The 26666-nt window shown below is 48.8% G+C and overlaps 2 protein-coding genes and 2 non-coding genes across 6 annotated transcripts in view; 3 read left to right on the top strand and 1 right to left on the bottom strand.

Moving 5' to 3' along the window:
- RCSD1 (RCSD domain containing 1) overlaps nucleotides 1-2356 on the top strand; it is a 60587-nt gene extending 58231 nt beyond the window's left edge. Inside the window, exon 7 of the mRNA XM_036897893.2 lies at nucleotides 220-2356. Within this exon, the coding sequence (XP_036753788.2) occupies nucleotides 220-252 (33 nt within the window). The 3' untranslated portion in view covers nucleotides 253-2356. The remainder of the gene's footprint in view (nucleotides 1-219) is intronic.
- A 6374-nt stretch (nucleotides 2357-8730) lies between these two features.
- TRNAP-CGG (transfer RNA proline (anticodon CGG)) lies at nucleotides 8731-8802 on the top strand. The gene has a single exon. It is a non-coding gene; the product is annotated as a tRNA-Pro (tRNA).
- A 642-nt stretch (nucleotides 8803-9444) lies between these two features.
- TRNAP-AGG (transfer RNA proline (anticodon AGG)) lies at nucleotides 9445-9516 on the bottom strand. The gene has a single exon. It is a non-coding gene; the product is annotated as a tRNA-Pro (tRNA).
- Nucleotides 9517-13231: 3715 nt separating this feature from the next.
- MPZL1 (myelin protein zero like 1) overlaps nucleotides 13232-26666 on the top strand; it is a 49648-nt gene continuing 36213 nt past the window's right edge. For 2 of the 3 annotated variants that reach the window (XR_008994987.1, XM_036898329.2), the window contains exon 1: nucleotides 13232-13407. Coding sequence is in view for 2 of the 3 variants with exons in the window: in XM_036898329.2 (XP_036754224.1) it covers nucleotides 13320-13407 (88 nt within the window). In the remaining variant the exon portion in view is untranslated. The remainder of the gene's footprint in view (nucleotides 13408-26666) is intronic. The other variant, XM_036898249.2, reaches the window with a different exon arrangement.

The raw sequence follows: 26666 nt of genomic DNA, 5'->3' as shown, positions 1-26666 counted from the left end.
TTCATTGCCCCACCTACAAAACAGAGCGAATAGAAATCCCTAACTCATATTGCTATTGTGAAGAATAATGAGTTGAGGCTTGTAAAATGCTATGCCCAGAACAGAATTATCACTATTCCTGCTGGCATCACTGTTGTTGCTGGGTCTAGGCTCCCCAAGGATATACACTGAGTTGATTTCCCCACTCTCCTCCTGATTCATTCTTCCCTCTGTTCACAGGACAGTGCCCCCGTCCAGGACACTAAAATGTAAAGAAATGCTCCTAGTGCCTAGTGACGAAGCGTCTGGAGACGTCTCTTTGGAAGTAACAGCAATAATAGTAGCAGCAGATGAAGCCATTGCAGAAGCAGATGTGGGGGGTCTGGAGCCAGCCTGAATACACAGGATGCATTATTCCCATGCCTGCACACCCAGTGTCCCCTGTAGACTGGATCAGAGGGCAGCAGACTTTTACCAGTTTGAGATTGTGTCACTTGAAGGACTTAGTTTAAAAACAAAAAACTTATTTAAAACAATTTACTGTGGTGACAACTGCCCAGGGACACTGGTCAACCTGTGGGGCCTGGACATGACCCACACCCCCATCCTGCAGCTGATGTTGAAACTGGATTCTGATTGAGCTTCTCAGATTTCGTTTGTGTAAAGGGATAGCCTTTTTACTGTTCTAAAGCTTTTACAGTTCTCAAATGTAAGTAAAAACTCATTTCAGGTGTCTAGAAATGAAAGAAAATAGTATTGCTGAAAATGTAAGTCCTGTAAGTTACAGAAGACCTTAAATTGTATCAAGAACCTGAGACAGCCTGTCAGTTGGTGACCTGGCCAACCAATTTAAAACAATAGGCTAGAAGAGGTAATTATTGAAACATTAAAAAATATATATCTCTTCCAGCAATAGCTGCTCTTTCTGCCCTGCAGTTTTCTAGTGGGTGACACACCAGGCGGCTGGCTCAGCTCACCTCCCGGGGCCAGGGAGGAGGGGGAGGCTGGGAGCAAGGCCCAGGCTGAGACTGAATGCAAGGAGGTTTCCGGCTCTGCACGGATGGGACATGGGAACCCTGCTGCCTTCCGATTTATCCTGAGATGGTAGAGTTGGCACTTCCAGGAGGCGCCCCTTGAGCGTGCATCAGGTATTCCCTGGGCGGTGCTCTGAGCGTCCTGATGTGCAGGCTGCCTTAGGGAAACACCCCTCCCAGGTTTGCTGGGAAGCAGCTCTTGAATGGAAGCTCTGCCTGTCCTTCCTGACCAAGGAGGAGGGGGTTCATCTTCAGTCTCTCCCCACTGGGTAGCCATCTCACCTGAGGGTTTCAGCCCTGGGCAAGTTCACTCTGGATTTGGTGAGACCGAAAAATAGCAATGGAAAGTTCTCAGGGGGTAAAACTGTTTATACCCAGTTTTACTCTCATGGTGGCCAGTGAAGAGCTCGAATCTGGCCTCTGCTCTGCTTTGCATCGCTGCAGACCTGGGCAGAGCTCTTCCTGTAGAGTCAGTGAGAGCCCGCTGCCTACACTGTGCCAGCCTCCGCCTGCCAGCATTGCACGTGCGCAGTGGGCGAGCAGACCAGGGTCAGGGGAGGATCCTGGCCGCGGAACTCCCATTTTCTCTACAGTAGCTCTCGCCTTAATGTTCTGTTTGGAGGGCACAGGAGGACTTGCAAGGAAAAGGGCCTTGACTCCCCGTCCTTTGACTTACAGCCTCTCCCCGCTTCCCTGGCTCCTGCTGAAAGATGTTAATCCAAGTAGATGTTTAACCCTCTGGGTGGTTCTTTTTCAGATGCGAGTATCTCCCTATCTCCTCTGCTGATCTGGTGGGTGGAGTGGCTGTTTTCCGGAGGCCTGGAGGCCACACCCTACCCTGACTTAGAAAATAGTCTCCCTAACAACAAGGCCTTATGTCACCACTGGTACCTCAATTTTCTCATTGCATTTACAGTTTTCCTAACTCCAGGACAGTGTTCATATCTGAGATACGTATTTTTTCAAAACTATTTTGAATGCAGTGCATCGTCTAAAACATGTAACCTAATTGAACCCCAAGCTATAATAAGAGTTGTTGTTAGCAGAATTTGGGAGATTTGTGTGTGTCAGTTACTCTGAGGTCTATGTCATGTCTATCTACCATCTATCTTTCAAGTATCAACAGAGATGGAAGCCCCTTAAGCAATACATGGTTTATGTATACATGCCTTTGGGTTGTTTATACACACACCCCACCCCCCAGGCAAGAATGTAGTGAATGGGTGCAGGGTTGTGAGCCTGTGGGATGAGACGGGGAAATCTACCACTTTCCTTTGTCTGACAGAGGATTGAACAGAAAGTGCGGTTGACAGATGTGGAAATAAAGCTCTGCTTTTCTTCTGGACTGTCTGTACCTTAGAGCAGTAGATGAGACCAACACGAATGTGTCGCTGAAGCAGCATCCATGATGGGATCAAAAATATCTTCCTATCTCCCAGGCTCCCTATTAGTCACATTGTTTGATCTATTTCGCAAAAGTAGAGCGGCCCCATTTCCAGGGGTTGTTCGTGACGGGGATTCATGAAGTGCGGGAACTGCTCTGGAAAAGCTGGGGCCGCAGCCCGGCTGCTTCTCGCTCTCCTTCCCGGTGGGAACAGGAGGTGTCCCACCTGCGTAGTCGACACCGGGATTTCAAAACTGGAGATCAGAGAAACCGGTTTGTGTCTTAGGCAGCACCGAGTCATCACCAGGCCAGGAAGACTTTGCTTCATTGGAGCCTCCTTGACAGGCTTGAAAGAAAACGGACTCTTCTCAGCTACAAGGCTGAAGAGAATGAATAGTCAGTATTGTTCTTCCACCACCCTCGTGGTCTACCTTTTATTTTAAACTGTTCCCTTCTCTTCTTTTTTCCAGAGAAGGAGCAAGAAAAACAACGTGGATGCTTTGAAGGGTTGTGTCAATATTTAAAAGGGGCCATGGTGCTGCGCCACCTGTGCGTGGAACCTGGTGATCGGTGACCACGAGAAATCAGGGACCCGGTGACCGGGTGACCACGGGAAGCCAGGGACTCGGTGATGGGGTGACCACAGGAAGCCAGGGACCCGGTGACCGGGTGACCACGGGAAGCCAGGGACTCGGTGATGGGGTGACCACAGGAAGCCAGGGACCCGGTGACGGGGTGACCACGGGAAGCCAGGGACCCGGTGACGGGGTGACCACGGGAAGCCAGGGACTCGGTGACGGGGTGACCACGGGAAGCCAGGGACTCGGTGACGGGGTGACCACGGGAAGCCAGGGACTCGGTGACGGGGTGACCACGGGAAGCCAGGGACTCGGTGATGGGGTGACCACGGGAAGCCAGGGACTCGGACCTCCGCTCCCTCACAGAGGCCACCCTCTGGCAAAGCCCAGTTTGCCGTACTGGTTTCCATATGTGACCATAAATCTATGTCAAATAAGGGAATAAGTGAGTTGAGAGGCAACCCGTTGATCACCTTCTTCTGATCTGGGGGTTGTAAGCGTTCAGTGCCGTTGAATGAACGGGACCTTCAGCGGCCAATGAAAGGAGCCCACTGAAACCGCTAATGAAGAGCAGAAGGCTGGGCCTATGAATCTCTTTCTCTCTCTGCCTCCCTCCTTCTCTGTATGCTGAATAACAAAAATTAAAAGTCCATGGACAGACCTGATCACCATCACTCAAGCAGTGACAGAAACCTCTGTTATAAGCCTGCTCTTCTCCGTGTCAGCCACGTTCTCAAGGGGGCTCTCCCTGCCTGCAGACCAGCGGGAAGTGTTGACTCTTCCCTGCCAACTGTAGGAAAAAGTCCTCCAGGGGTTTCCTATCGCCCGTGTGGGCTGTGGGTCCACACCTGAACCAATCACGATGGCCAAGGAGATGCAGAGATCAGACGGGCTGGGTCCAGGCCGTGTGCACGCCTTGGAGCGAGGGGCCAGGTAAGGCAGCCCTATTCGGTCTTGCAGGGCTGCGGAGGGAGCAGCGGGGTGCCGCCCAGGAAATCAGGATGCTGTAAGGAAAAGAGAGTACTGGAGTAGGCAAGAAAACAAACCAGCGAAAACAGATGTCTCCAACAGGGCAGTCCCTGGAACCCCAAACTACCATCCCATTGTTTGCTAAAGATTTAAATGTTGTTTGTCCCCCAGCGAGTTCTAGTTGACTTTGTTTTCTATGCATCGTAACAACAGTATGAACAGATGCTTCTGTGTAATGTCTGAACAGGTGGCTTATGGAAACTGAATAAAATGCAAGTGCTCCTCAAATAAGACAGAGTTCATTTTCATCAGCCACCAGAGAAAATCAGTCCCATTATTTTATGCAACAATTCATCTTGTCCTTCTGTGTCCAGATCTAACGGAGTCCCGGGAGGGTGCACCAGGGTCTGAGCTGCATTGATGCGCACAGTGCCGTGAGGACTCTAGGTGCTCAAGAAATGTTTGTTAAGTAATGACTGACTGAACTGATTTCCGAGCTGGAATAGGATTAGTTTCAACATTTCTTAGTGTCCCGCACCTCCCCGGTTAGCGACCAGAAGCTGGAATGTCATACTGATGACTGATCCACCGGCTTCAGTCTTCCTTGCCCGTCACAGCGCATATCCCAAGAGAGGCAGCATTTTAAGCTACTTTGTCATCATACCTTGGGTTGAGCTGGTTCTTGAAACCTTTTCCGGTGGAGCTGAAAAAGAGGAGCAAAGTGCACGAAAGTCTAGGAGGGCACATGACACACTCTTCTGGCTCCCTGTCTTGCCTGGGGTGGCTCATGCTCCCATTCAGCCCAGGGGTGTCCTGACTGGAGTGGGTATAAATGCTGAAAGGACCGTTATTGCAATTCTGCACTCAAATCCCAGGTGAGCTATGGGAATTCTGCAAAGGCCCCATTGTGGTCAGATGAGGCAGGAAACTGTGGTTCTTTGAGACTCCATAGAGGGGAGAAGGTAATGACTATGTCAATTGCCTCACAACAGAAAGGGAGCCATGAGGGTAAAACCACCCACCTCAGAAACAGGAGCCCCAAGCCTTCTTACTCCTCTCCTAAGCCTGGAAAGGTGTGGGCTCCTCTGCAGGAGCTGCAATGCCCTGGTCCTGGCACAGCCAGGGAGATGCCAGGAAGGGAAACCAAAGGCAGAAGGAAGAGGCTGAAATGGGCTGGGTACCCTGTAAGCAATGACTTTGGCCCTTCAAGATGTAGTTTTACATAAACCTTTGAGAAAACTGCTTGAACTTAGGCAAACCCGTAATGTCAGTTATTACACTTATCAACTGCTTCTGTTTTAAAGAATGATGGACTGAATTGCATTTTAACCAGCATTCAGAGACAAGATTCTAGAATGATTATATGGTTGGGACTCAAAATATGGGTACCACCAAGAGGCAGATACGCATTTCCGCCCAAGAATATAATAGGACTTCCAACGCCAGTCACTACTGTTGGACTGTCTAAGGACCCCCTGTGTGCTGGAGGTGCCAGGCATGTCCCCATCATGGCTGCACGTGGCTCCTTAGGAGGGACAGTGACAGCCAATTGCAGACCTCTGCAGCAGCTGGGATGGAAAAATGCAAAAGCACCTGCTTCTCATTGCCTGTAATTCTGTGTCTCTTTTCACTCCACTAAGCACAAGGAAACTTAGTTTTAGGAATACCTGGAGGGTATTGTGTGTGTATGATTTAAAGGTTTATTTTTTTTATTATAAAAGTAATACATCTTTAGAGAGTTTGTGGAGGCAAACATTTATTGAGCACCCACCATGTGCCCATATGTGCTGAGTCACTGGCAATGTAGTGGTGACCAAGCTGTAATGAGCAGCCCCCGGGGATCGTGTAGTCCCCTAGAGATGATGGACACAGAGACTCTACTTTCTCGTTAGAACCAACAATATTGCAAAGGACATCTTTATACCTGTGTTTGAGTTTCTCTAAGATAGTAGTTCTCAAAATATGGTCTGGGCCATGAGATCAAAGCTATTTTTGTAATAATAAGATGTTGTCTGCCTTTATTCACGTTTACCCTCTCGTGAATGTACAGTGGACGTTTCAAGAAGCTACAGGAGACTGATATTGCAACAGACTGACTACAGAAGCAGATAGGAGAATTTGGATGTTTTCTATTAAGACAGACATTAAAGATATTCACAAAATGTTGCACAGTGCCACTTTTCTAATTTTTTTGTTTGGGAAAACTCAGTTATTTAAATTTAAATGTTACATATATGTTTTTTAAACTTTGTGGAGGAAAAGAAAAGATTTTAAGTAAAGATTATTCATAATTCTACTATCTAGAAATAACTCGTATTAATATTTTATGGGTTTTCTTCTAGTTTTTAAATGCATGTATGTATGTTTTGTTTCAATTCTTGGTTGGTACAAAATTAGGATCTTCCTATATGTAATTGGTGTATTTTTTTGTAACATACTATCCTAAGCAACCACAAGTTTGATCATGAAAACTATACACTTTTGTCCTCCTAATTCACTCATTAATACCCAGAGCAAAACCAAGTCTGTATAAAACAGAGGGGTAATAAGATTCCCTGGTGGAAATGAAGGCATTCTAGCAGAAAGCAGTTCTCTTCAGAATCTAGGCCTTAAGATTCCTCTCGACTTTCTGACCTCATGCACTCTCAAAACTTAAACAAGTGAAAGCTTTTGAATGAAAAGTGGAAGGGCTAAGCAACTCCAAAAATTCATTCCTGGTGATTCAGGGATTGTGGAATTCAGAAGGAGGCATGAGATAAATCTCAGAAAAAGAATCACTGAGGAAAACCACAGAGAAATGTTTTTAGTAAAAAGTAACTGAAGCTGGTGTACAATATTGGACAGGAGTCTGGAAAAAGGCACACATTTTCCATCAAAACTAAGTATCTATTTGGATCAGGACAAGGTTTGTAGTGGGTGAAGCCAATCTGCCAGCTAGGAAAACTGCTTCAGCCTGCTCGTCAGGGCATAACTCCACAGGCAGCAAAGACTGCCCGGTCAGCACACCCTCGTGAGGCCAGCACCCTGTGCCAAGTGGACCCATGTGATTAAATTGTATTCTCACTTCCCCAAATTGGCCGTTTCAAGTCAGAGCCAAGTCTGCAAGACTTACATCTAAATTGAGCAGTAAAAAACATTAATTATAAAGTAGTGACCAATCTCCCACTGTAAGGGCTTTAAAAAGCCATGTATAGTTTCATAGTCCCAAGGTATGAACCGTGACATCATCCCACATTCTGGAATCATCTCCTAGTGGGCATGCTCTTTTTCTAATTTCATCTTCTCCCTCACATCCTCTGACACAAATTCAAACCGTTACCTTCAATTGTACCTTTTACATTACCACCATTGTATAAAGGTTTAAAACCACCAAATCCCTTACATTTAAGATTTTCCCTTAAATAAAAGATTAAATGATGGGCTGCAAAGTTCTCCAAGAACCACTGGTCCTCTTTCCCCACACCAGTTTCCACCGCATTTGCTGAACAGTCAAGCTAAGCTGTTGCCGTGCAATTGTGCCAAGAGCCATAGAAGTGGGTCCAAGCGTAAAAGTGGTCACCACTTTGACCTTGCGCTCTGGGGGTCTGTCCTAAGGGATGATCTAGAAGATGGAGAAAGTATATACACAAGTAGGCCAGCCTAACAATATTTATAATGATGCAATGCTGAACACCTTTTATTTATCATGCAGTAGAATAATTAAGAAAAGTATGCAGTGTTTTCTTGATGGAACAGCCTGAAGTCATTACAAAAGACTTAAGGGAGAGAGAGCAGGCCTGGAGCACTAGCAACGCGCTTGAGGGTGGCCCCGCAGAGGTGGGAAAGGCCCGCCCTGCCCTGTCGCGGCCCTGAGAGCCAGGGAATGAAGCCCGAGCCGGGGTTGGGGGTGCTCAGCTGCCGCAGGACGGGGACCCTCGCTTCTTTCCTCCCTGAGCTGTTTCCCTTGTCCCGGGATGGGCCCCGGGCCTGACCTTCTGTCACTGAGTGGCACCCCGAGTGCCCATTGGCATCGGGAGTCGAAGGGACGAGGAGAGGGACAGCAGGGGAGCCGGGGCCAGCAGGAAGGTGCGAGGTGGAGGTACACCTCGACCCCAGCCCCCCTCCCCCGGGGACCCTGACCCCTGCCCTACCGGAGGACCCCGACAGACCCAGCCCCGCTCCAGGGACCCCCGACCCCCTACCCAGGGACCCTGACCGTAGCTCCGCCCCAGGACGCCGCCCTCTACCCCACAGGGGACCCCCACCCTGCCCGGGCCCGGGACCCCGACACTTGTGCCCTAGCGGGGTGGGGTGCCGGGCGGGGTCCGCTCCCCTGCAGCACCGCGGGCCCCGCCCCGTCACCACCGTCCCAGCCCTGGGGACGCCGCTCTGCGCGCCGCCGCTGCCCGCCCGCAGCCCCGGGACGCGCTTAGCGACTCGGCCCGACTGTCCCCAGGGCGCCGTGAGGATCGAGCAGTGGCTGAGGGACCCGCCGAGGGCACCGGGGCGTCCGCACCCACACCACCCCCCGGCCCTGGCGACCCCGCGCCCGGGGCCCCGCAGCGCGCCGCGCCGGCTCCGGAAGGCGGCCTCCCGGCGGTGCAGTCAGCGGGCCGAGGCCCAGCGCTGAGCCTGGGCGATCGGATCCGCTGCTCCCCGATCCGCAAAGGGCCGGGCGGGGAGGGCTCTGACTCCAGCTGGGGGTGGACAGGCCCGGGCAGCGAGAGGAGGGTCGCTGGGGGCTGGTCCGGGGCGCGGAAGTCGGGAAGACACTGAAGGGAGACGCGGTGGGCTATTTACCGGCAGTGGCTCGTTGGTCTAGGGGTATGATTCTCGCTTCGGGTGCGAGAGGTCCCGGGTTCAAATCCCGGACGAGCCCAGAGGTTTTCTTTCTTCCTGCACCTTTGATTTAAAAAACATTTTTCTTCCCTGCGCATCCCACCCTGGGGCTGAAAACAACATTCTGGTCCCTTAATCAACTGTGTTGATGCCTCAATCTTTGGAAGCAAGGGGTCAAATGAGATCATTTCTTACAACATGTAGCCGGAGAGCAACGCAAGAACACTGCCTGCCCCTTTCAAACACCGCGCTGGGCAAAGGACGCCCGGGGCGGAATCCTGGGCCCCGGGCCCTGCAGATGCAGGCCGGGGCGCCGCGCATCTGCGGTGCCGGGAGGGACACGCCGTCCTGCGCCCGCATCGGGGCTGGGGCCCTACGGGCGCGCCCGCGGCCTGTGTGATCCGCACCTGCAGGCCCCGCGAGTGGAACCGAGAGCCTGAGTCACACGCTCCCCTCCGGAACTCACAGGGATGGGGACGGCGTTTTCCCAGCGCTACGTTCTCGGCAAACTTTCTACGTTTTCACCTTACGTCTTTCAATGGTAGTTAAATGTAAAGCATGCTTCTAAAATCAGGAAGCCTCCCTTTTCTGTTTTGCATCAACACGTATTTATTGCATTCATTAATCTACTCTAAAACTAATTCATTTAGTGAATTCCTCATCAGAGTGGAAAGGAAAAACAGGGCTCGTCCGGGATTTGAACCCGGGACCTCTCGCACCCTAAGCGAGAATCATACCCCTAGACCAACGAGCCGTCGTGATTTCTTTTCTTCCGCTATGATGAAGAAAGGTAGAGTCACCTAGTCCATGTCTCCACGTGGTTGGTTATATATTGTTTTTATCTTTCAGTCGGTCTTGCTTTCTACAGTTAATTTTCTATTTTCTTTCACTTCTCCTTTGCTCTTTGAAAATTAGGAAAAAGAACGTAGAAAAAAACAACGGTGTCATTACCAGTGTATTATTTACTTCTTATTCAGAAAACCGTAATTCTATTTATATTCATGGCTAAGAAATTGGAATGAATGTATGGTAATGTCCCATGGCAGGCTGACCCCAGACCCTCTGCCCGATTTCCGATGTTGAACTCTCCAATAACAGTAAAATCCTCGTTTGTTTCTTGCCCATACGCCTTATTTTACTGTCCAAAGCACCACCTTTCTAGCCTTGTGAATTTCCATGTCCTGTGTTTTTATTCAAATCATCCTCTTTAGATAGAAAATCTCTTGCCTTTTGGATCAATCCCAAACTTGAACCTTCCCAGAAAAAGGTCCTTTAACATATTAAAACCAATTGTATGTGGTATATAATTGAGCTGCAGAATTGTCTCCTGTAATAATTTACTGGAGGTCAAGACACCGACACCCACACTAATTTCTCTGTATAACTGGCAATAAATTTTAATTGATAATTGGTGCCCAATTGCCCTAGTATCTTTAAGGCACGGCTTCTTTACTATATTTTAAATTCCTAAATACTTAGTATTGAGGCTTATGATAGCTAAGCTGGCAATCAATGAATAATTGCTAAATGACTGCAATTTGCTTCAAATTCCTTAAAATGCAAATTTTGGTACTTGGACAATGAGTAAACTGTGAATTGTCATTGTAGCAAATAACTGACCAGATAGGATATAACAAAAAGGATGACAACATAAAAATATCTATGTTTTTATTTTATTTCATATACTGTTTGTTAATCACTTTATTTATTCGTTCTATTGTTCATTCACTCAATAGTTAGAAGTATGATTTGCCAGACACTGAATTGTGAACTTTCTTTCCATGGTCTGACATTAGTAAATTATAGTTTTGGAGCTCTCACATTCAGTTCCCACCCTTCTTTGTTTTATTTGAAACTGTCCTAACTTGAATCTTCAGTTCTTAGAGCTCAAGGCAAGGAGGGTAAGAATACTCTTTAAAATGTTAATTAGTTCAAAATGCCAGGATAGTTTATTCCTCAAAACCTAACTGGAAAAAGGTGTGCCCTGTACACTTAACAAGTTTATATTTCTCACAAAAATGAGGAAATTACAAAACGTAATTTCAAATTTTCAAAAATTTCTAGCAAAAATCCAACGCTTCTTCTGGATTAAGACATTCTTTTTATTCAAATGTTAATGAAAATGATTTCACTTCAGGCAAATCTTTCTCGTGGTAGCCAGGGGTTCATCTGTGACTCTGTCAGATATTCATCTATTAACAGTCAAATTCTCAGTTTCCAGGAAACTCTTGGTATCACCACCCACAGATCACAGCGTTCCAGTTTTCTTGCAGCAACAGATCTTAAAAGACAAGGAGGGAGGGAATGCCAGTGAGGACAGGAGGTGGAAGAGGATTCTACCACAATCACAAAGATTTGTTTGAAATTTAAGGGCCTATCAGTCACTCTCTTCCTATTTTCTCCCATTAATTTCAGTTCTAGAAAATTCTGCCCATGTATATTTGCCAGCACTAGATGCTCTTGAGTGCCCCTTATTTTGTATTTATTAGGAGAAGACATAAAGTCCTAACATGTTCCCAAGGCCAGGCCCTCCTTACGAGTGCATGAACTGTGCACTTCATGGAACAGGAAGTCTGCGTGCAGATGACTATTATCAGAAGGCCTCTGCACATCATTTTTCCTCATTATTGACTCTGGGGGAAAATTCTGCCAAGGAGCCCATTTTTTTCATTCTGCTCATTGAAAAGTACCTTTCTGGCCCTACTGGAAGTCTTCAGGTGATTCTAATTGTATTGCCTGGACCTCTTGAGCTGTAAAGAGGAGTTTCCAGAAGGAAAAAAGAGGCATCTAAGGAGAAATAGGTCTGTGGTGTGAGGTTCTCAGGGTAACAATAATGGTTGGAATCCCAGGGCATTTTCCCACTGTTTCTACAGAAAGATCAGAAACTACATCACAAGGACTATGGCTAAAACCACCTTGCACAATTTTTTTCTTTGTAACTTCTCTAGATTAATTCAATAAATGTACATTTGTGTAGTCATTCAACAAATGTTTATTGAGTATCTCCTGTATGCAAGGTGCTGACTCTATCAGTGAACAAAGGAGACAGTGCCTGCCGTGGTGGAGCACACATTCTAGTGAGGGAAGGCAGCACACGTACCTAAGGCATAAATTGCATAGGGAAGTCTTGCCGTTTGAATGGGGTGGTCAGAATGGGCTTTTTGAGAAGGCAACATTAACTTTTGAGAAGCTTTTAACATTTACAGTGTCTTCGAGAACCACAGACCCTGGTGGCCTTTTTTTGCCCATCTATCCGGGCATTTTTAAACATTTCTTTCAGTACGCAGTTGTCTACACTGGTAGACTATGCGCTTTTTGAGAGTTAAGTCGAGGTGTTCCACGTGGATAACACAAAGTAGTTACTCACTTAATGCATGTCTTCTTTCCGAACTATGACATTCCAGACATACTTTATAAGGATTTGCTGAGAGAGACAGACACAATGGCTCTGGCTGGCTGGTTAGTTTTCTCTCAGGCTACCGTCCTTCTGGCTTTGCTGAACCAGCAGGCTAAAACTCAAACGTACCAGGAAAGGTGTTGGTCCAACTGACCTTAGACACAACGGTGGGAGGCGACGTGGCATTTGGGCGCCGGCACCGCACTCCCCCCCGCTCTGGTCCTAATTGCTTAAAACTTGTTTCCTCCCCGCACTGAACCGGCCTCCCATCTGGATTTTTCCTTTTCTTCCGACACTCTCATGTTTCTGGTGTTCTGGTCCCCATCCGTTTTGTAAGCTATTCTCAGAAGGACCCTTGCAAACACTCGTCAGCAGTTACCGGCAACGAGTTGAGTGGCAGGCGCCGCTCTGGGACGCGGGGGCCGGTGGAGCCGGGTCTGTCAAGACCCCCAGGGGGGCTCCCCCATCCCGACATTTATTGACCGAGAGAGGGCATGGGGTTTGCAAAAGCACAGCAGCGCATTCACTTGTGCTCCAGGTAGTAGGAAGAAGCTCCCAGTTCCCACCCCTTCTGAAGCCCAAAGAGGGGCTCCTGAGAGGGGACTCGGGAGGGTGGAGGCTTCTCCTCGAACTGGGGGGTGGGGGTGTCTCTCAAATTGCAGTGAGAAATTATCCAGCGCAGGTAAAGGACAGGCCTTGAGGACAGGGCCGGGGGATGTGCTCCCTCTGGACGTCTGAGTCCAGCTCCCCGTCGTACTCCTCATCCCCGGTAAGTGGTCTGCTTCTTGTGCCTGGTGCTCGGAGAAGCCGAGCAGAGCGAGCCAGGCGGGTACAGACCCGGCGGCGAGGAGAGGGCCCGAGGGCAGGCGGGCGTGGGGCGCGGCGGGGACCGGGTGAGGGGCGGGCGGGCAGGGGGCGCGGAGGGCCTTCAGCGCCAGGAGGAGGCGCCGGGGTGGGACCGAGGAGGCGGGGCCCCGCCCGAGCGCGAGGGCTGATGGACAGGGGGCGCCTCCAATCGTGTCCTCAGAGGGCGCGGGCGGGCCAATGGGCGGGCCGGGAGCGGGGTGCGGGGCGAGCGGCGTGGAGAGGCGGCGGGCGCGGCGAGGCCGGAGCTGCGCGGCGGGGACGCCCAGGGGCGCGGCGGCTGCAGCGCGAGGACGATGGCAGCGCCCGCTGGGGCCGAGGCAGGGAGTGCGGCCCCCGGCCGCAGGCGTTGGCTGTGGCCGGTGCTGGCGGTGCTCGGGCTGCGTGAGTGACGCGGGGCAGGGCCGGGCGGGGGCTCCCGGGGCGGCACACGCCCCTCGCGGTCGCGGCCTGCGCGCCGGGGCCGAGGTGGGGAGGGGGCGGCCTGCGCGCCGGGGAGCCCCGCGTGGGGGGCGCGGAGCCCGGGTCCCCCGGGTCCCCGCGGGCGGAGAAGGGCCTCCCCACCGGGCTGGCCCCGGGGTCGCCGGGGAGCGGGCCCGCGGTGGCCGCCTGCGCCCGGGGTCTCCCGCCTTCCGCGCGGTCGCTGCCCGGCCCCGGCCTCGTCCGCTGTCGGGAGGTGGCGGCGGCGGCAGCAGGTTTTCGTTCGCGGGCCTTTGTTGGCCCGTCTCCGTGTGTGAGCGCCGCCGTTTTACCTGGTAGCTCCATTTCGAACGCTCTGCATTCCACCTTGTGAGCCGCGGTGGGACGAGGGCCCTGGGGCCTCCCGGGGCTCCTGTGTCTGCAGGGCGTCCGGAGAAAACCGGGTCACAGCTGGGTTAGGACGCGGAGAGCCGGGAGGAAGCCCCTGGAATGGCCCGTCTTGAAAGAATGTGCTCAGATCCGTAGTAATTCCAGACGTACCCACCGTGGTTTGACAAGACATAGGACATGAACAGCACATTTGTTTTATTTTTCTAATAATTTTTTTTCTTGCCAAATTTCACGGGCCAAATTTAGCGTAGACCTCGGGCTGGATTTACTGGATTGGGTGGGTGTTATGGGCATCTGAGGTGGTATCCGCCACAGGACCTCAAAGCAGAGGACTTCTTGCTCTCCCAAACGTGGTTAGGTAATGGTCCTAACGAGGGCCAACTCCCGAGAAACCACGTAGACATTTTCATTTGTTTTGCAAAATGTCAGTTGCCTCATAGTATCTGAATATGACTTTACTCAGTAATTGTCCTGGAAAGGTCCTTTATGTAACCTTTGGAACTGGGAAGAACCTCGGTTAACCAATGATTACAGGAGCCATAAATGGTAAGTATAAAAGTCCCTCACTTTTTGGAGGTTGAAGGTTGAAGATGCACTTAGTATATATAAGATACAACCCATTCTGTGTAAATGTCTGTTCTGAGAAAAAAAAAGTAAAAAGTGTGTGTGGGGGTGATTTGTGTTTTAGGTGAACAAGTAGAATGTAGCCTCAAATTAAAGTTTATCAGAAATCTTGTGTGCTTCAGACAGAATTATTAAGCATGAGAGGTCCCACATTGCTATTGACAAAGCAGTCTGCATGGTCTTAATTAAATTCAGGTATTAAAAGCAGAACTGGAAAACTAAATGTTAATGGATATTAAAAAATGGATAGCTACATACACCTTGGACATATCTAGGTCTTCAGTAATGAAAGATGAATGCTGATAAGCAAAACTCAGCAGCTGATGGGATTAGTTAATTTTACAAAACGGTTGAATGATTCTTCTTGCCAAGTCGCCTTCTCTTATCATAGGTACTGTTCATAGCAGTTCATGTTTTACAGAAAATCATCTTGAGTTCAGTCCAGATAAAGTTATTCAGGGAACTTTTTATTAAGTACTTTTTAAGTGTTAAGCACCAAAAGTATTCTGGGAAAGATAGTTCCTGCCCTCAAGTGATTTACAGTTCAATGGGGAAGATGCAGTGTGATAAGTAACATAAGGAGTGTTTTGTTAATTGTTGATTGCAGTGAGAGCACTAGATCAGGTCATTCTCTCAGGCCAAAGCTCTAGCTGCTGGAGAAAGGGATGCATAAGCTGTGTAGCCATTGGGGGGAGAAAACAGTATCTACAGAGTCATGAATGCACCTCTTGGTAGATCCGTGTGGTGGGAGGGTGCAGTGTATAAGGAGTTGAGGCAGCCCAGACGCACTAGATCACGGAGGACCTTGTTTGCCATTCATAAGGTTGGGTTTCATCCAAAGGTTGTGGGAAGCGTGTGTAGGATTCTCTGTCTACTGAGACATGAAGGATGGGTTGGAGAGGCACAAGGCTGAAGAAACCAGAGGTTAGTGGTTGTAAAAATCCAGAGGATGCTGAAGACCTGATTTAAAGCAGTGGGATATGCAGAGAGGACATAGCCATGAGCTAGTCAGAACAACTGATAGGGCTTGGAAATTGATTTGATGTGGGCTTGAAAGAGAAGGAGTGTAAGCTGATCCTAAGGCTTTGGGCCTGGGAAGCTGGACATATTCTTGGAAAGTGGGGCTTTTCATAGGTGAGGAATATGGGAGGAGGGAATAGGAGTGTCACAGGAAGAAAAACAAGATTACTTTTGAATATGTCGAATTTAAGGTGCTGCTGAGACATCCCAGTAGCAATGGGCAGAAGACAGCTGGGTAGGTGGTTCTGGAAGTGAGAAGGTTCTGGTTGGAAATACAGATTTGGGAGGTTTTATGTACTTAGTAGTTACAGTTTTGGATTGCTTGGGTGAGGTTACCAAGGAAGAGTGTGTTGAAGGAAATAGCAGAGGACTGAGGACAGAGCCCTGGGGTACGGAACCCTGAGAAGAAGGCTTGATGAGTAAGAGTAGACCTGCAAAGAGTGCGGTGTTTTGGGAACTGAGAGAGAACGGAGCTTCAAGGAGGAGAAGCGGCCAACTGTGTCAGATGAGGCGGGACTGAATACAGTAAGGGTTCACTGGCGTTGGCAGCTGGGACGTCTTAGGTAGGCACGAGCACACAGTGTATGAAGAATTAGTCCAGTAATTTGTACCACCCGTTTCAGCAAATGGCACCACCATCTTCCTAATCATCTACCCAGCAACCTGGGATGTGCCTTTGCTTCCTCCTTATCCTTTCTTTATCTCCTGCATTCAAACAGTCTTCCCGGCTCCAAAAATGCATGTGGAATTCTCCCACTCTTTTTGTCAGTGATCCACTACCAGCATTTTAGTCTACATCCTCATCATTTCTTGCCTGTATTGCTGTGCCAGCCTTCCAGCTCATACCCCCATTTGTCCCTCTTGCCTCTTTTTAATCCACTCCTCACACAGCTGCAAGAATGGCTTTTATGCAAATGAAAATCAGATCACATGGTTTCTGGTTTACAACCCTTGATGGCTCCCCACCACACTCGCAGTGATGTTCCAGCTCCTGCTGGCTTACGGGCTGTGTGTTCCAGTCTCCGCCTGCCTCTGTGACTTCAGCTTTACCACTTGCCCCTTGTTTACTGTATTCCGACCACACTGCCATCCTTCTGCTCTTCCAACACTCACTCCCCCCTCGGTCCTTTGCACTTGCTCTTACCCAGAACCTCTGAGAGCTGTCTCCTTTTTCGTCAGTGAGACCTTAGCATAAATGTCCTTCCTCAGAAGGGCCTTTCTAACCACCCTATCCACGGGAGTCCTCCATTAGCATTTTCTGGCCCTTTGTTTATTTCCTTATTGTAATTTCTAACTATCCCGTTTTTCTCCTCTTTTTTCCTTCACAAGAATCCAGGACAGAGAAGTGCCCGAAGTGCTTAGCACAGTGGGTGTGAGAGGTACTAGATACTTGTTAAATGGCCGCAAGGCGCAGGCTCACCTTGATGACTTAGTCTGCAGTATGTAGTTGGGATTTAGCCTTGCATCTAATAGGTACCCAATAAATGTTTGCTGAAAGAAGGAGTATTTTCTCCAAGTGTAATTTCATGCATTATCTGATTATCTTTAAATATTTCATATTTCTCCAGAAACAAACAGTATAAGTACCTTTCAGCTTCTTGAAACACCATGGGTTTGGAGTCACTGGCCATCAAACATTTCATGTTCAGCTTGCGCCAAAGTGTTTATCAGTAGGACTTTGCAATTTTTTGATACTTGTTAAGACACTCCAGCTGTAGTTGAAAGGCCACAAACCTCATGACCAATTCCCTCAGCCTCTTATTATTTACTAGTTGGAATAATAAAACAAAGCAGCCTTTTTTTTTCACACTAACACCAGGATATTCACTAGGCTCAGATGTTGCCAGAGAAAAAATAAAGACAAATGTTAAGTGAAAGAGAGATGTGTGTAAAGTACATCAAATGCAAATTTGTGTTTTCCACAGTCTTTATTCACTTATTCAGCTAAATGAACGCCCACTAGGTACCAGGTACTGTTTTCAGGTACCGAGGGTGTGACAAGGAGCCTAGATCCTAGTGGGGGGTCAGGCAGGGTGCTCATACTCAAATAAATAATGAGTACCAAAGGACATTAAATTCCTGATATTTACCACTTTTAAGAAGATAAGATTCATCTACTATGGAGGTTTGCAGTAATTCAAAAAATGGAGGATGATATATATCTGCATTACAAAATAGTTATTTTTCAAACTCACAGAGGATACATCATGGGATTTCATTAGTGGTTAATCTTTCCTACCGAGTTTTTTTATGTGATTTAATTGAGAAAAACTTAATATACACACTTTTTCAGAAATACCGCTGCCTCCCCTCCATGTAGTACATGCTGGTCTACCTGCTCAATATTCCTCATCCTCCTTTCTATCCCAGTGAGGCAAATTCAGTCCAGCCACAATTACATGTCTCCTGGATGCGGAGAATCTTCCAACTGGAGCCCAAGGGTGTTACTAAGTTGTACATTTTATCTGAAACTCTGAATTTTCTGTGTAGAATATGCATTTCACGGCTGCTTAAACCTTGGAAACATTCTAATCTTGCTAAGACGGCTGGTGTCATCGTAAAAGAGAGAATAAATGGTTTGCTTTGGCACTGATTTTATTGTAGATTAGTTTGGTCTTTGGCCCCCATCAAAGGGAATTTAATCATTAGAAGACTTAGAAGCATCTCCTGAGGTCTCACAAATTGTACGACTCTGGGTCTTTTGATGGCCAATGAGATGTGAAGCCTGCATGTATCTTGAGTGACATTTCCTTTCTTCCTTTCCCACTCTTATTTTGCCAAATGCTTGACATTAGCAATACCCTGGAGGCCAGACCAAAGTCCTTAGAATTTTGGCTGCTATAAGAAGGCAGGGGTCATTTGGCTTTGAGAGCATTGGTAGTGCCTAAGTGGAGAAATTGTGCTTGTCTCCTGGGGCCTTTGTATCTTTGTCCTTATACCTCTTTATTTATTCATTATCTTTCTGAATGCATGTGGCTGCTGTAACTTTTTATTCATTCGTAGTTTTTCCTTGGTCCTGTTAGGCCTTTACCCAAGAACAGAAAAGATAATTGCATTGATTCAGTAATTTTGTTTTTACAAACTCAGAGTTTCTTTAGGAATTGTGACACTTTGTAATACTTCTGATCGAATGTCACGGCCAATAGCTGGAATAATTTTCTGGCCACTGATATGTTATACCCAGTTCTTAGTTCTAAGGAATTGGAGTTGGAAATGGAGTGTGTTGTTGCTGAGCCTAAGTTATTTGTTACTGTGCATACTTGCCCCATAGAATCAGGCAGGTCATGTAACTTGTCCAAGGTCACATAGCTAATGTATGGTAAAGTTAGAACTCAAAACTCCAAAACATGTTTTACAACCACTCTGCTGTTGCAGAATTTCTCCTCCCAAGTCTCTCAGCATTTTAGGGAGGCTCCTGGGATGTCCTGAATGTTTGCAGACAGTCGTCTAAGTGTCACGGGGACCTGCTGTTTCCTCCTCTGAGATGTCTGTGCCTCTGTGCTGCCGGCTCTGCTGTGGGGGACGGAGCCGCGCCCTGAAGCCGTCCTTATACCTAGGCAGGGTCTTGGCGCCCCAGTGCTGAGTGCTTCTAGAGATGTGTAGCGCTGTGGTTCTCCTCACTCTTGCACCACTCCCTCCGGCTAGGACAGCATGAGCAGTTTACCGAGTGTCTGACACCAGGCTGGGCTCAGCGGGGTTCCTTGCCCCTCGTCAGGAGGCACTGTATGTGGACCAAGCCACTGAGCCTCCCTCTTGGCTTGGGCTGAGTTCTCCCCTGGAGGCTGTGCAGGTCCTTCTGCCGTCAGGCTCCTGGCAGGCTTGCCCCGCAGCAGGTCCGAACAGGCTGAGGGCGTCCCCCACCCCGCCCCAGAGGCTCCTCACTGCACCACCCTGGCAGAGGTTCCAGGGCCCTGCTGCCTGCCACGGGCTGGAGTCAGCTCTTGCTTCTCAGCTGGTGAGGACTGTCAGCTGTGAGGGATGTAATTCTTTTCAGTGACTGCGGGTACAGGGGCCCAGGGAGGCTTGCTGAGCTCCATGTGTGGGATCAGTGGGGAGAGCGCGTCAATAAGCTGAGCTGATGATGTAGTGCACGGATTTCAGAACAGGCAGTGGTGAGGGACAACTTCTCATTCTCATTTCAAATGTTAGGTCCATTGTCACTTAGCAGCAATTCTGAAATCCCAAAAACTCTGAAACAGAAGGTTTTTCTCAAGTTTGGTGCAGACTCTTAGCCGCAAAACTCAACCTGAGCTAATGAGAAGATATTTCCAGTCGTGATCCTGCTTGGTGTATGACTAAGCGTGTTTCACTGCAGCATGAATGCTGGTGTGGTTATTGTGAGATGTCGCTCTGGACTCTGCCGAGGCTGGTATGGAATACATAGCATATGATGCGTTCTCTAAAATCTGAAAAATTCTACTGTCTGAAACGCATTTTGCCCCAAGGGTTTTTGATTAGAGATGGTGAGTCTGTGAGTATTTTATCTCTGAAATTTTCTTCTACTCTTGTAAATCCTAATAACTACAAAATATGTTTTAGTTCTTTAAATATTTGGGGACATAAAGCTAATGGCTTTCATTCAGATCTTTTCTTAATTTATGCTAGTCTGGACTTGGCCTGCCCTTCATTCAAGGGGTTCTGGGTCTATAAACTGGCTCAAGTCTGGGAATTGATTGAGGGGATGTGACTTTGTGTTATTATGATTCAAGTTAGACTTTGTTCACTTGACTTAGAACTCTTATGCTTATAAAGATCAGGTAAGAATGTAGTAGGCTGCCCCATCTGTGGTGCTTCTGGGCATGAGCACGCTGGCTGGTCTGTGCATCAGACTGCCGGACACCGCTTTCACTCTGCTGTCCGTGGTGGTCACCACCCCTCCCTGCTTTAGGCCGCGGAGTGCTGCCTGTGGCCTCCGCCACTCCGGGATCCGGTTACTCCCACTGCATTTAGGAAGCCTGGTTTGGTGCTGGCACTTCTCACTGTGAGGTCCAGCCCCAGAGGAGCGTGATCCACGTGACCCTCTTCAGGGATGCTGGGGCTCCTACAAATTCATTTTTCACAGTTCTGGGAAAGGCATGTCCTCCGGACCTTCCCAGGGTGGCTGAGTGGGTCTTAAATGACAAATCCACCCTAGTTTTCCGATCTCCTCTAAGCCTTTGAATCACTTCCTGTCCATTAACCAAGGCAGGGCTGGCATTTCAAGGTCATCTGTTGTGGACCACTTTCAGTCCACGTCTCAGCCAAGGAACCAAACCAAACTATTGGCGCTTCCTGACTCCCCAAGCTGCATAATGAAATGCAGATCCCCATTCAGCGGACTCACGTCAGTACATTGGCTGGCCTGACGTTATGATCCTTGCACCGTATCCCACACACATTCCCTAGGCTTCTGTCTACGCAAATTAGAAAACTTGAGAAGTTCTTTTGAAGTGCAGCATGGCTTCCCTGGGGTCAGACTTTGGGCCCAAGTGACCATTTGTGACTTGTGCCCAGTTAAGTCTAGAAGCAAAGAGGAGTGTTGCAGACAGGCCGAGGAGAACCAGTGGGTGCTCCCAGGGTCTGCCTCTGGGGTGGCCATAGGTTTCCTCGACAGGGCAGAGTTAACCCAAACGGCAGTGGAGTGGTGGCTTCCCTGGGCAGAAGAGACACGGGTTCAGCGTCCCAGCTTCATCAGGCCTTCCCACTGGGCCCCATTCTGATTTTCAGGGTTCCACTCTTCCAGACACCCTGTGAGGTTGGAGATTCAGTTTGCTGTGTAGTTCAGCCACTCTCAGGCTGAGACTCCGGGCTGATTCCAGAACCTTCGTTCTGGCTGTGGGAGGTGATGTCTCTTTCAGGGCGGACATAGGTCTGGCCATTTGTCCAGCACTTGAGCTGAGAATTCAAGTCCTTTGCGCATCCTTTCCCCACTTTGTCTAGGGACATTCGGAGCAGTCAGCCATCATATGCTCATTGATTTCCCAGTGTTCCATTTGCCTTCTTCTCATCACCCAAGACAAAATCTTGGGCATCTGGGAATCCTTTCTTTCCCTCACCCCACCTCCATGCGTTTAGTCAGAGCCCTGCCAGTGTTTACCTCCAGTTTCTGAACCCACCCGCTCCTTTCTGCTGTACTAGGACAGGTGCCAGCCATTTAACAGATTGCTGCAGGAGACTCCTGACTAGTCTTCCTATGCCAGTCATATGCCCTCAGGTCTGCCCTCCCAGCTGTTGCCAGAGGGTTGTCTTGTGGCCAGACCTAATGATGCTCGTCTTCTGCTAAGACCCTCCATCCTTCCCTTGTATCTGGATAAGTGCAGGAGGGAGGCTTGGCTCCATGTCCTGCTCTCACCCTCTGCCACTCTCTTCCTGTCTTCATCGATGGATGCAGCATTTCTACATGAGACTCTCTTTGGTGAACTTGATTTTCATCTGATATTTTCACTGTGCTTCTGCATTGCCCTTCTCCCTGTTACTTACCTGGCTAACCCTGCTTAGCCTTCCCATCTGAACGGCACTGTCCTCTAGCAGATATCCCCAGGCAAGGACAAGCACTCAGCTGCTAAGCTTCCTATCACTTTATGTAAAACTACCCTTTTATATCCTTGTCTCTCTAAATACAGGAACCATGCCTTTTCATTTTGGGGTCTCCAGTAATACCTTGAGCATAGTAAGTGCTCGGTAGATATGAAGTGAACTATTCAACTGAACCCCAAGTGTGAACAATAAACATTAGAGCAGAGAGAGAATAAAAATACGCAGGTCCTCCTAGAACTTAAGATCTCAAGTCCAGGGAGCAGTCAGCCCTGTGTTTTGTAGTCCAGACACCAAATTTGACAGTGACAGAGTTTGGGGGAAACTGTCTAACCAAATTCTTAAAGGCATGGTACCCCATAGGAACGTAACGTCAGCTTACACACATGAGCATTATGAGTGCCAGGGAGGGGAGTGCTCCACTGGATTGAGTTGTTAGTGCATTTTTCTAGCACGACAGATTATCCTCATCATCTCCCAGGAAGTAGGGGACCAGCTCAGTTGTGTTTACTAAATGAGCACGATGGCTGCGGGATCAAGCCAGGACAGCCTGCAACACCTTTCTCTGCATGGTAGGAATATACCTGACAGGTGCATTGGGTGGGTTAATCACCCTCTTCCTGGAGCCTGACAGTTACCCTTTGGACACAAGGAGGCAGCTAGAAATTTTGACTGGAACTTCCGAGTCTCCTGCATCTTGAGAGTCTCCCTAGATGGAGAGCCGATTGTTTAGATCATCTCTGCAGTTGACCAGTATCACCCTTTGAGTGTTGATACTTCTTGTTTCAAGATTGACCTCCCCTTTTTTTGTTTAATCAGTTCTGTGCCAGATTTCAGGGTGTTCAGTATAATGCTGAGTGGAAGGAACGCTGGACCTGGGCTCAGAGGGCCCAGAAATAGACGTGGCATAGCATCCGTGGCAGCCGACAGTGCAGTGGCAGGAAATAGGGGCACACACTGCTGGCCCGCTGTTGGCTGACTCCATGGCTCCAGTTTGCGTTCTTCCTGCTGTTTACAGCTGGAGAGGTACTCTTTCCTTTGCACGCTCATTCTTTCCTAGCTCTCCCACTGGAGTGTGAATCTCCACCGAGGCTCAGAAATGTGCGGAAGGTGTACTTTGCCTTGTATACATGTGGAAATTGAGCTCTGAAGTCCTCAGCAGGTGCTGCCTTCCCATAAGCATTGCCATGACACCCAAGGAGCCCCAGGGAGCCTGTTAAACAGCCATATAGCTGGGGACGCAGCCAGAGAACCTCACTCTCAGGCTCTGGGTTTACCCTTTCTTTGTATGTCCCTGTAGACCAGTCACCTACAGGAAGTCCCCAGCCGCCTGCCGTCTCTCGAGGAGTTGTTTCTTGCACTCTGAACGTCTCCTTCTGTGGCCATCCTTCCTGTCCTGTCTCTTCACAACCTCGTCATCACCAGAAAGGGCACCAAGTCCAAATCTCATCTCACTCCTCCAGTACCATCTCCTCCGTACAGTCTCCCTGGAGCCCTTTCTGGAACTCATTAAGGCATCTGATTCCTCCCTGCTCTCTGACTTACATTAGTCACTTCCTGGCCCTTCCTCTCCAGCATGGAGCTTGTGGTCCATTGTTCAGATCACTCCCTTGCAAATGCTCCTGCTTCGCTTGCTCTTCTGCCCCTCCATTGTACTCCACTGGCCAACCCTCAGCCCCGGGAACCGCCACCTCCTCATGGCCTCAGGGTTTGTTCCTTTAGCTTTTCCCTCTCTGAATCATTCTTACTACAGTGTAAACATGCTCCAGCATTTCTCATCTTTTGGAATCCTCTCTTGTTTCCAAGTCTCCTTTAGCCACACCTCCAGGCACCACGTTCCAGAACTTCTCAGGGACTGCCGGCCCCTGTCTGCGCACCCCTCCTCCCTTCCCATCTTCTTTAGCCCAGGCTTCTTGCAGCCGCCACCCCGCTCCACTGACTTCCATGTTGAGGTGGCCAGGGCGCTCCGTGCCGCCAATCCCTCCAGGACCCCACTGTCACTCCTCTTGGCTCTCTGACACCCTGTCCCCAGGTTTTCGTCCCAGCTCGCAGTCTGCTCCCTCGCAGCCACCTCGCTGCCTCCACACTTGACCTCTGCGGGGTGGTGTCCCTCCAGACTTAGGCCTGGCCCTCATCATTCTTACATTATTTCCGAGGTGATGGCATTTTTCTTCTGTGGTTTTGAACACCATCTGTATGCCAGTAACTTCAGACATTATACACAGCCCAGACCTCTCCCAGCGTCAGGCCTGCAGATTCAGTTACTGACCACTCCACTCGGCCTTCTCATGGACATCTCAAACTTAGCTGTGCCAAAAATGTGGGTTGATTTCTATTCCTTCTCCTCAGTTGAATCTCTTGCTCTCTAAGCACCTTTATTTATCCAGTTGCTTAAGCCAGAAACCCAAGAGTTATTCTGGGTTCATTCCTTTCCTTCATTCCCATATTCAGTTATCAGCAGGAAGCCCTGGTCCTTGTCCGGCCCTCTTGCCGTCTCCTCCCCTCCAGCCCAGGTCACCACCGAACTACTGCAGTTGCTTCTCAGCCAGTTGCCCTGTTTCTGCCCATATCCCCTGACCATTTTTCACACAAAAGCAAGAACCAACTAGTTTAAGTCAGATCATGTCACTCTGTTTAAAACCCTTCAGTCTGATCAAATCATTCTTGTTTTCTGTAACATCAAAAGCCTAGACCATGGATGAAACTGTAAGAATATATTGCTTAATTTCATACTGTGGGCAGATACATTAATAGTATCTTTCAAATAAACTAGATATTTTCCAGCCTTTAAATAAAAATATATGGCTTGCCAGAAGGAATTTCTGTAAGGAGCCCCTCATCTATTGTCAGTCTACCACGTTCAAAATAGGAACAATAGTTTCATTTTAAAATTAGACCTGAAATTCTAAATATGTCATTTTTTAGATAGAGGTGGTGATGGTGACTCAGCCTGCATGGCCTGTGTGTGACACGGTGTAGAACTGTAAAGAGGAATATCTTTTTCAGCTCATTCAGTTGGTAGGTTTATTGATAAGTTATCACTTGAAATGGGGCATTTTGCGAGAACTTTTTATGGCTGTTGGAGGCAGCCTCATGCGCCAATGTAGCCACCTGGGGCTCTACACTCAGAAGGACCCATAGCCATCTTGGGGTTAATGCCGCCCTCTAACTAGGGAGGATCAGAGTCAGGCCTGGGCTCTCGCAGATTCTGGGCACAGCAGTGTGACAGCCATCACCCCTTGCCTGGCAGCGCCACAGGTTTGGGTGGACGCCTCGGCAGGGTCCCCTCAGCCTCCTGATGCAGGTTCCAAGCCTTTCCCACCCCCACTTCAGTCCCTAGAAATTATGTAGCTGATGGCTGTGTTGGGTGCCTGGTAGCAAGCATTGTGGGAGATTTCTGGACGAAAATTCTGCCTTTGCTCCGTGGTGTAGAGCTAGCAGTGTGGTCTGGCATCTGTACCTCAGTCTGGAGCGCTCCCCAAGCTACTCTTCACAAAAGCAGTGGGGTTGCTCTCAAGGGGCTTTTCCACCTGCAAGATCTAGGTGAGAGTTTGATTTCGGTGTTTATGATGGACTGTCCACATGCTTCTCCTTTGATCTGTCAGGAATGTGGACCTGCCTTTGATAATCAACACTGACCACGCTGGCAAAGAATATACCCGGAAACGATTCACCTAACAGCTGTTACGAGCAGCCAGGTGAGGGAAGTGGTGTTTGTAAAGGATGTTTAAGTGGTGTGCAGCCCATGATCCTGTAGCTGCCCCATGTGTGTCCTTGGCTTGGCTTTGCCCTTGGGCGGGTGTGTTCTGGCTCCTTACACAGCTGCTCTCTGAGTCCTGCTGTGCTGTCATGCTGTTAGCTTTTTTTATTTAGGGCTGTCGGGAGAGCCTGCTTTATAAAACTCACTGTTGCACTCTGAGAGGTAGTTCTGGGGATATGCCCCCTGCCTTACTCAGGGTGCCCTACCTAAGGTATGTGAGAAATTTCTCCTAAAGATGCTGGCCAGGGAAAGCTGTGTTTTAGCCAGTGTATCAACCTTATCTCCTGCATATCTGTGTTCTGTTCCTCTGTCCCCAGTATTGATGTTTTACTTTAATTTTTATTTTCCTGATTCCATGTTTTATTTAAGTATTTATGCTCACATGTTTATAGTAGACCACATCAGCTCTTTCATATACCCAAGCTGAGTATAAATAGATAAAAGCTAATGTCCCTGATTTCCAGCAGGCAAGTCCTACTGTTTTATTTTCCAGTGCTCTGACCCTGGTTAATGTGGCCTCTTTCTGGCCTCTGCACAAACAATTGCAGAGCATTCTTTACTTAGAGATTGCTTGAGAGCACTTCCATTTCAAGAAAAGTAGATGTCATTGAAGTGGGTGGGCAGTCTTCCTGTCCTCCCCTCCCACCATCCCCAAAGCAGCCGGTCCCCCGACATTACTGTGTGCAGCTGAGGAGCTCGGCCTGTGGGAGTGCTGTGGCAGGCGTGGCAGGAGACAAGAGGGGGTGACCTGTGCTCTCCAGGTGCTCAGACCCGCTTGGAGAGGAAACTGGTGCACAAATGGGAATGGGTTCTGGACTCCTTACTCACGCAGCAGTCATGCAGAGAAGGGAGAGGCTATTTCTATTTTCAGTTGATGCTTTTTATAGTCCAGAGGTATCGCATTGCACAAATACAC

Source organism: Manis pentadactyla, chromosome 19 (genome assembly GCF_030020395.1).
Source record: "Manis pentadactyla isolate mManPen7 chromosome 19, mManPen7.hap1, whole genome shotgun sequence".
In the NCBI taxonomy this organism is placed as follows: Eukaryota; Metazoa; Chordata; class Mammalia; order Pholidota; family Manidae; genus Manis; species Manis pentadactyla.
This window is presented reverse-complemented; position numbering and strand designations above follow the sequence as displayed.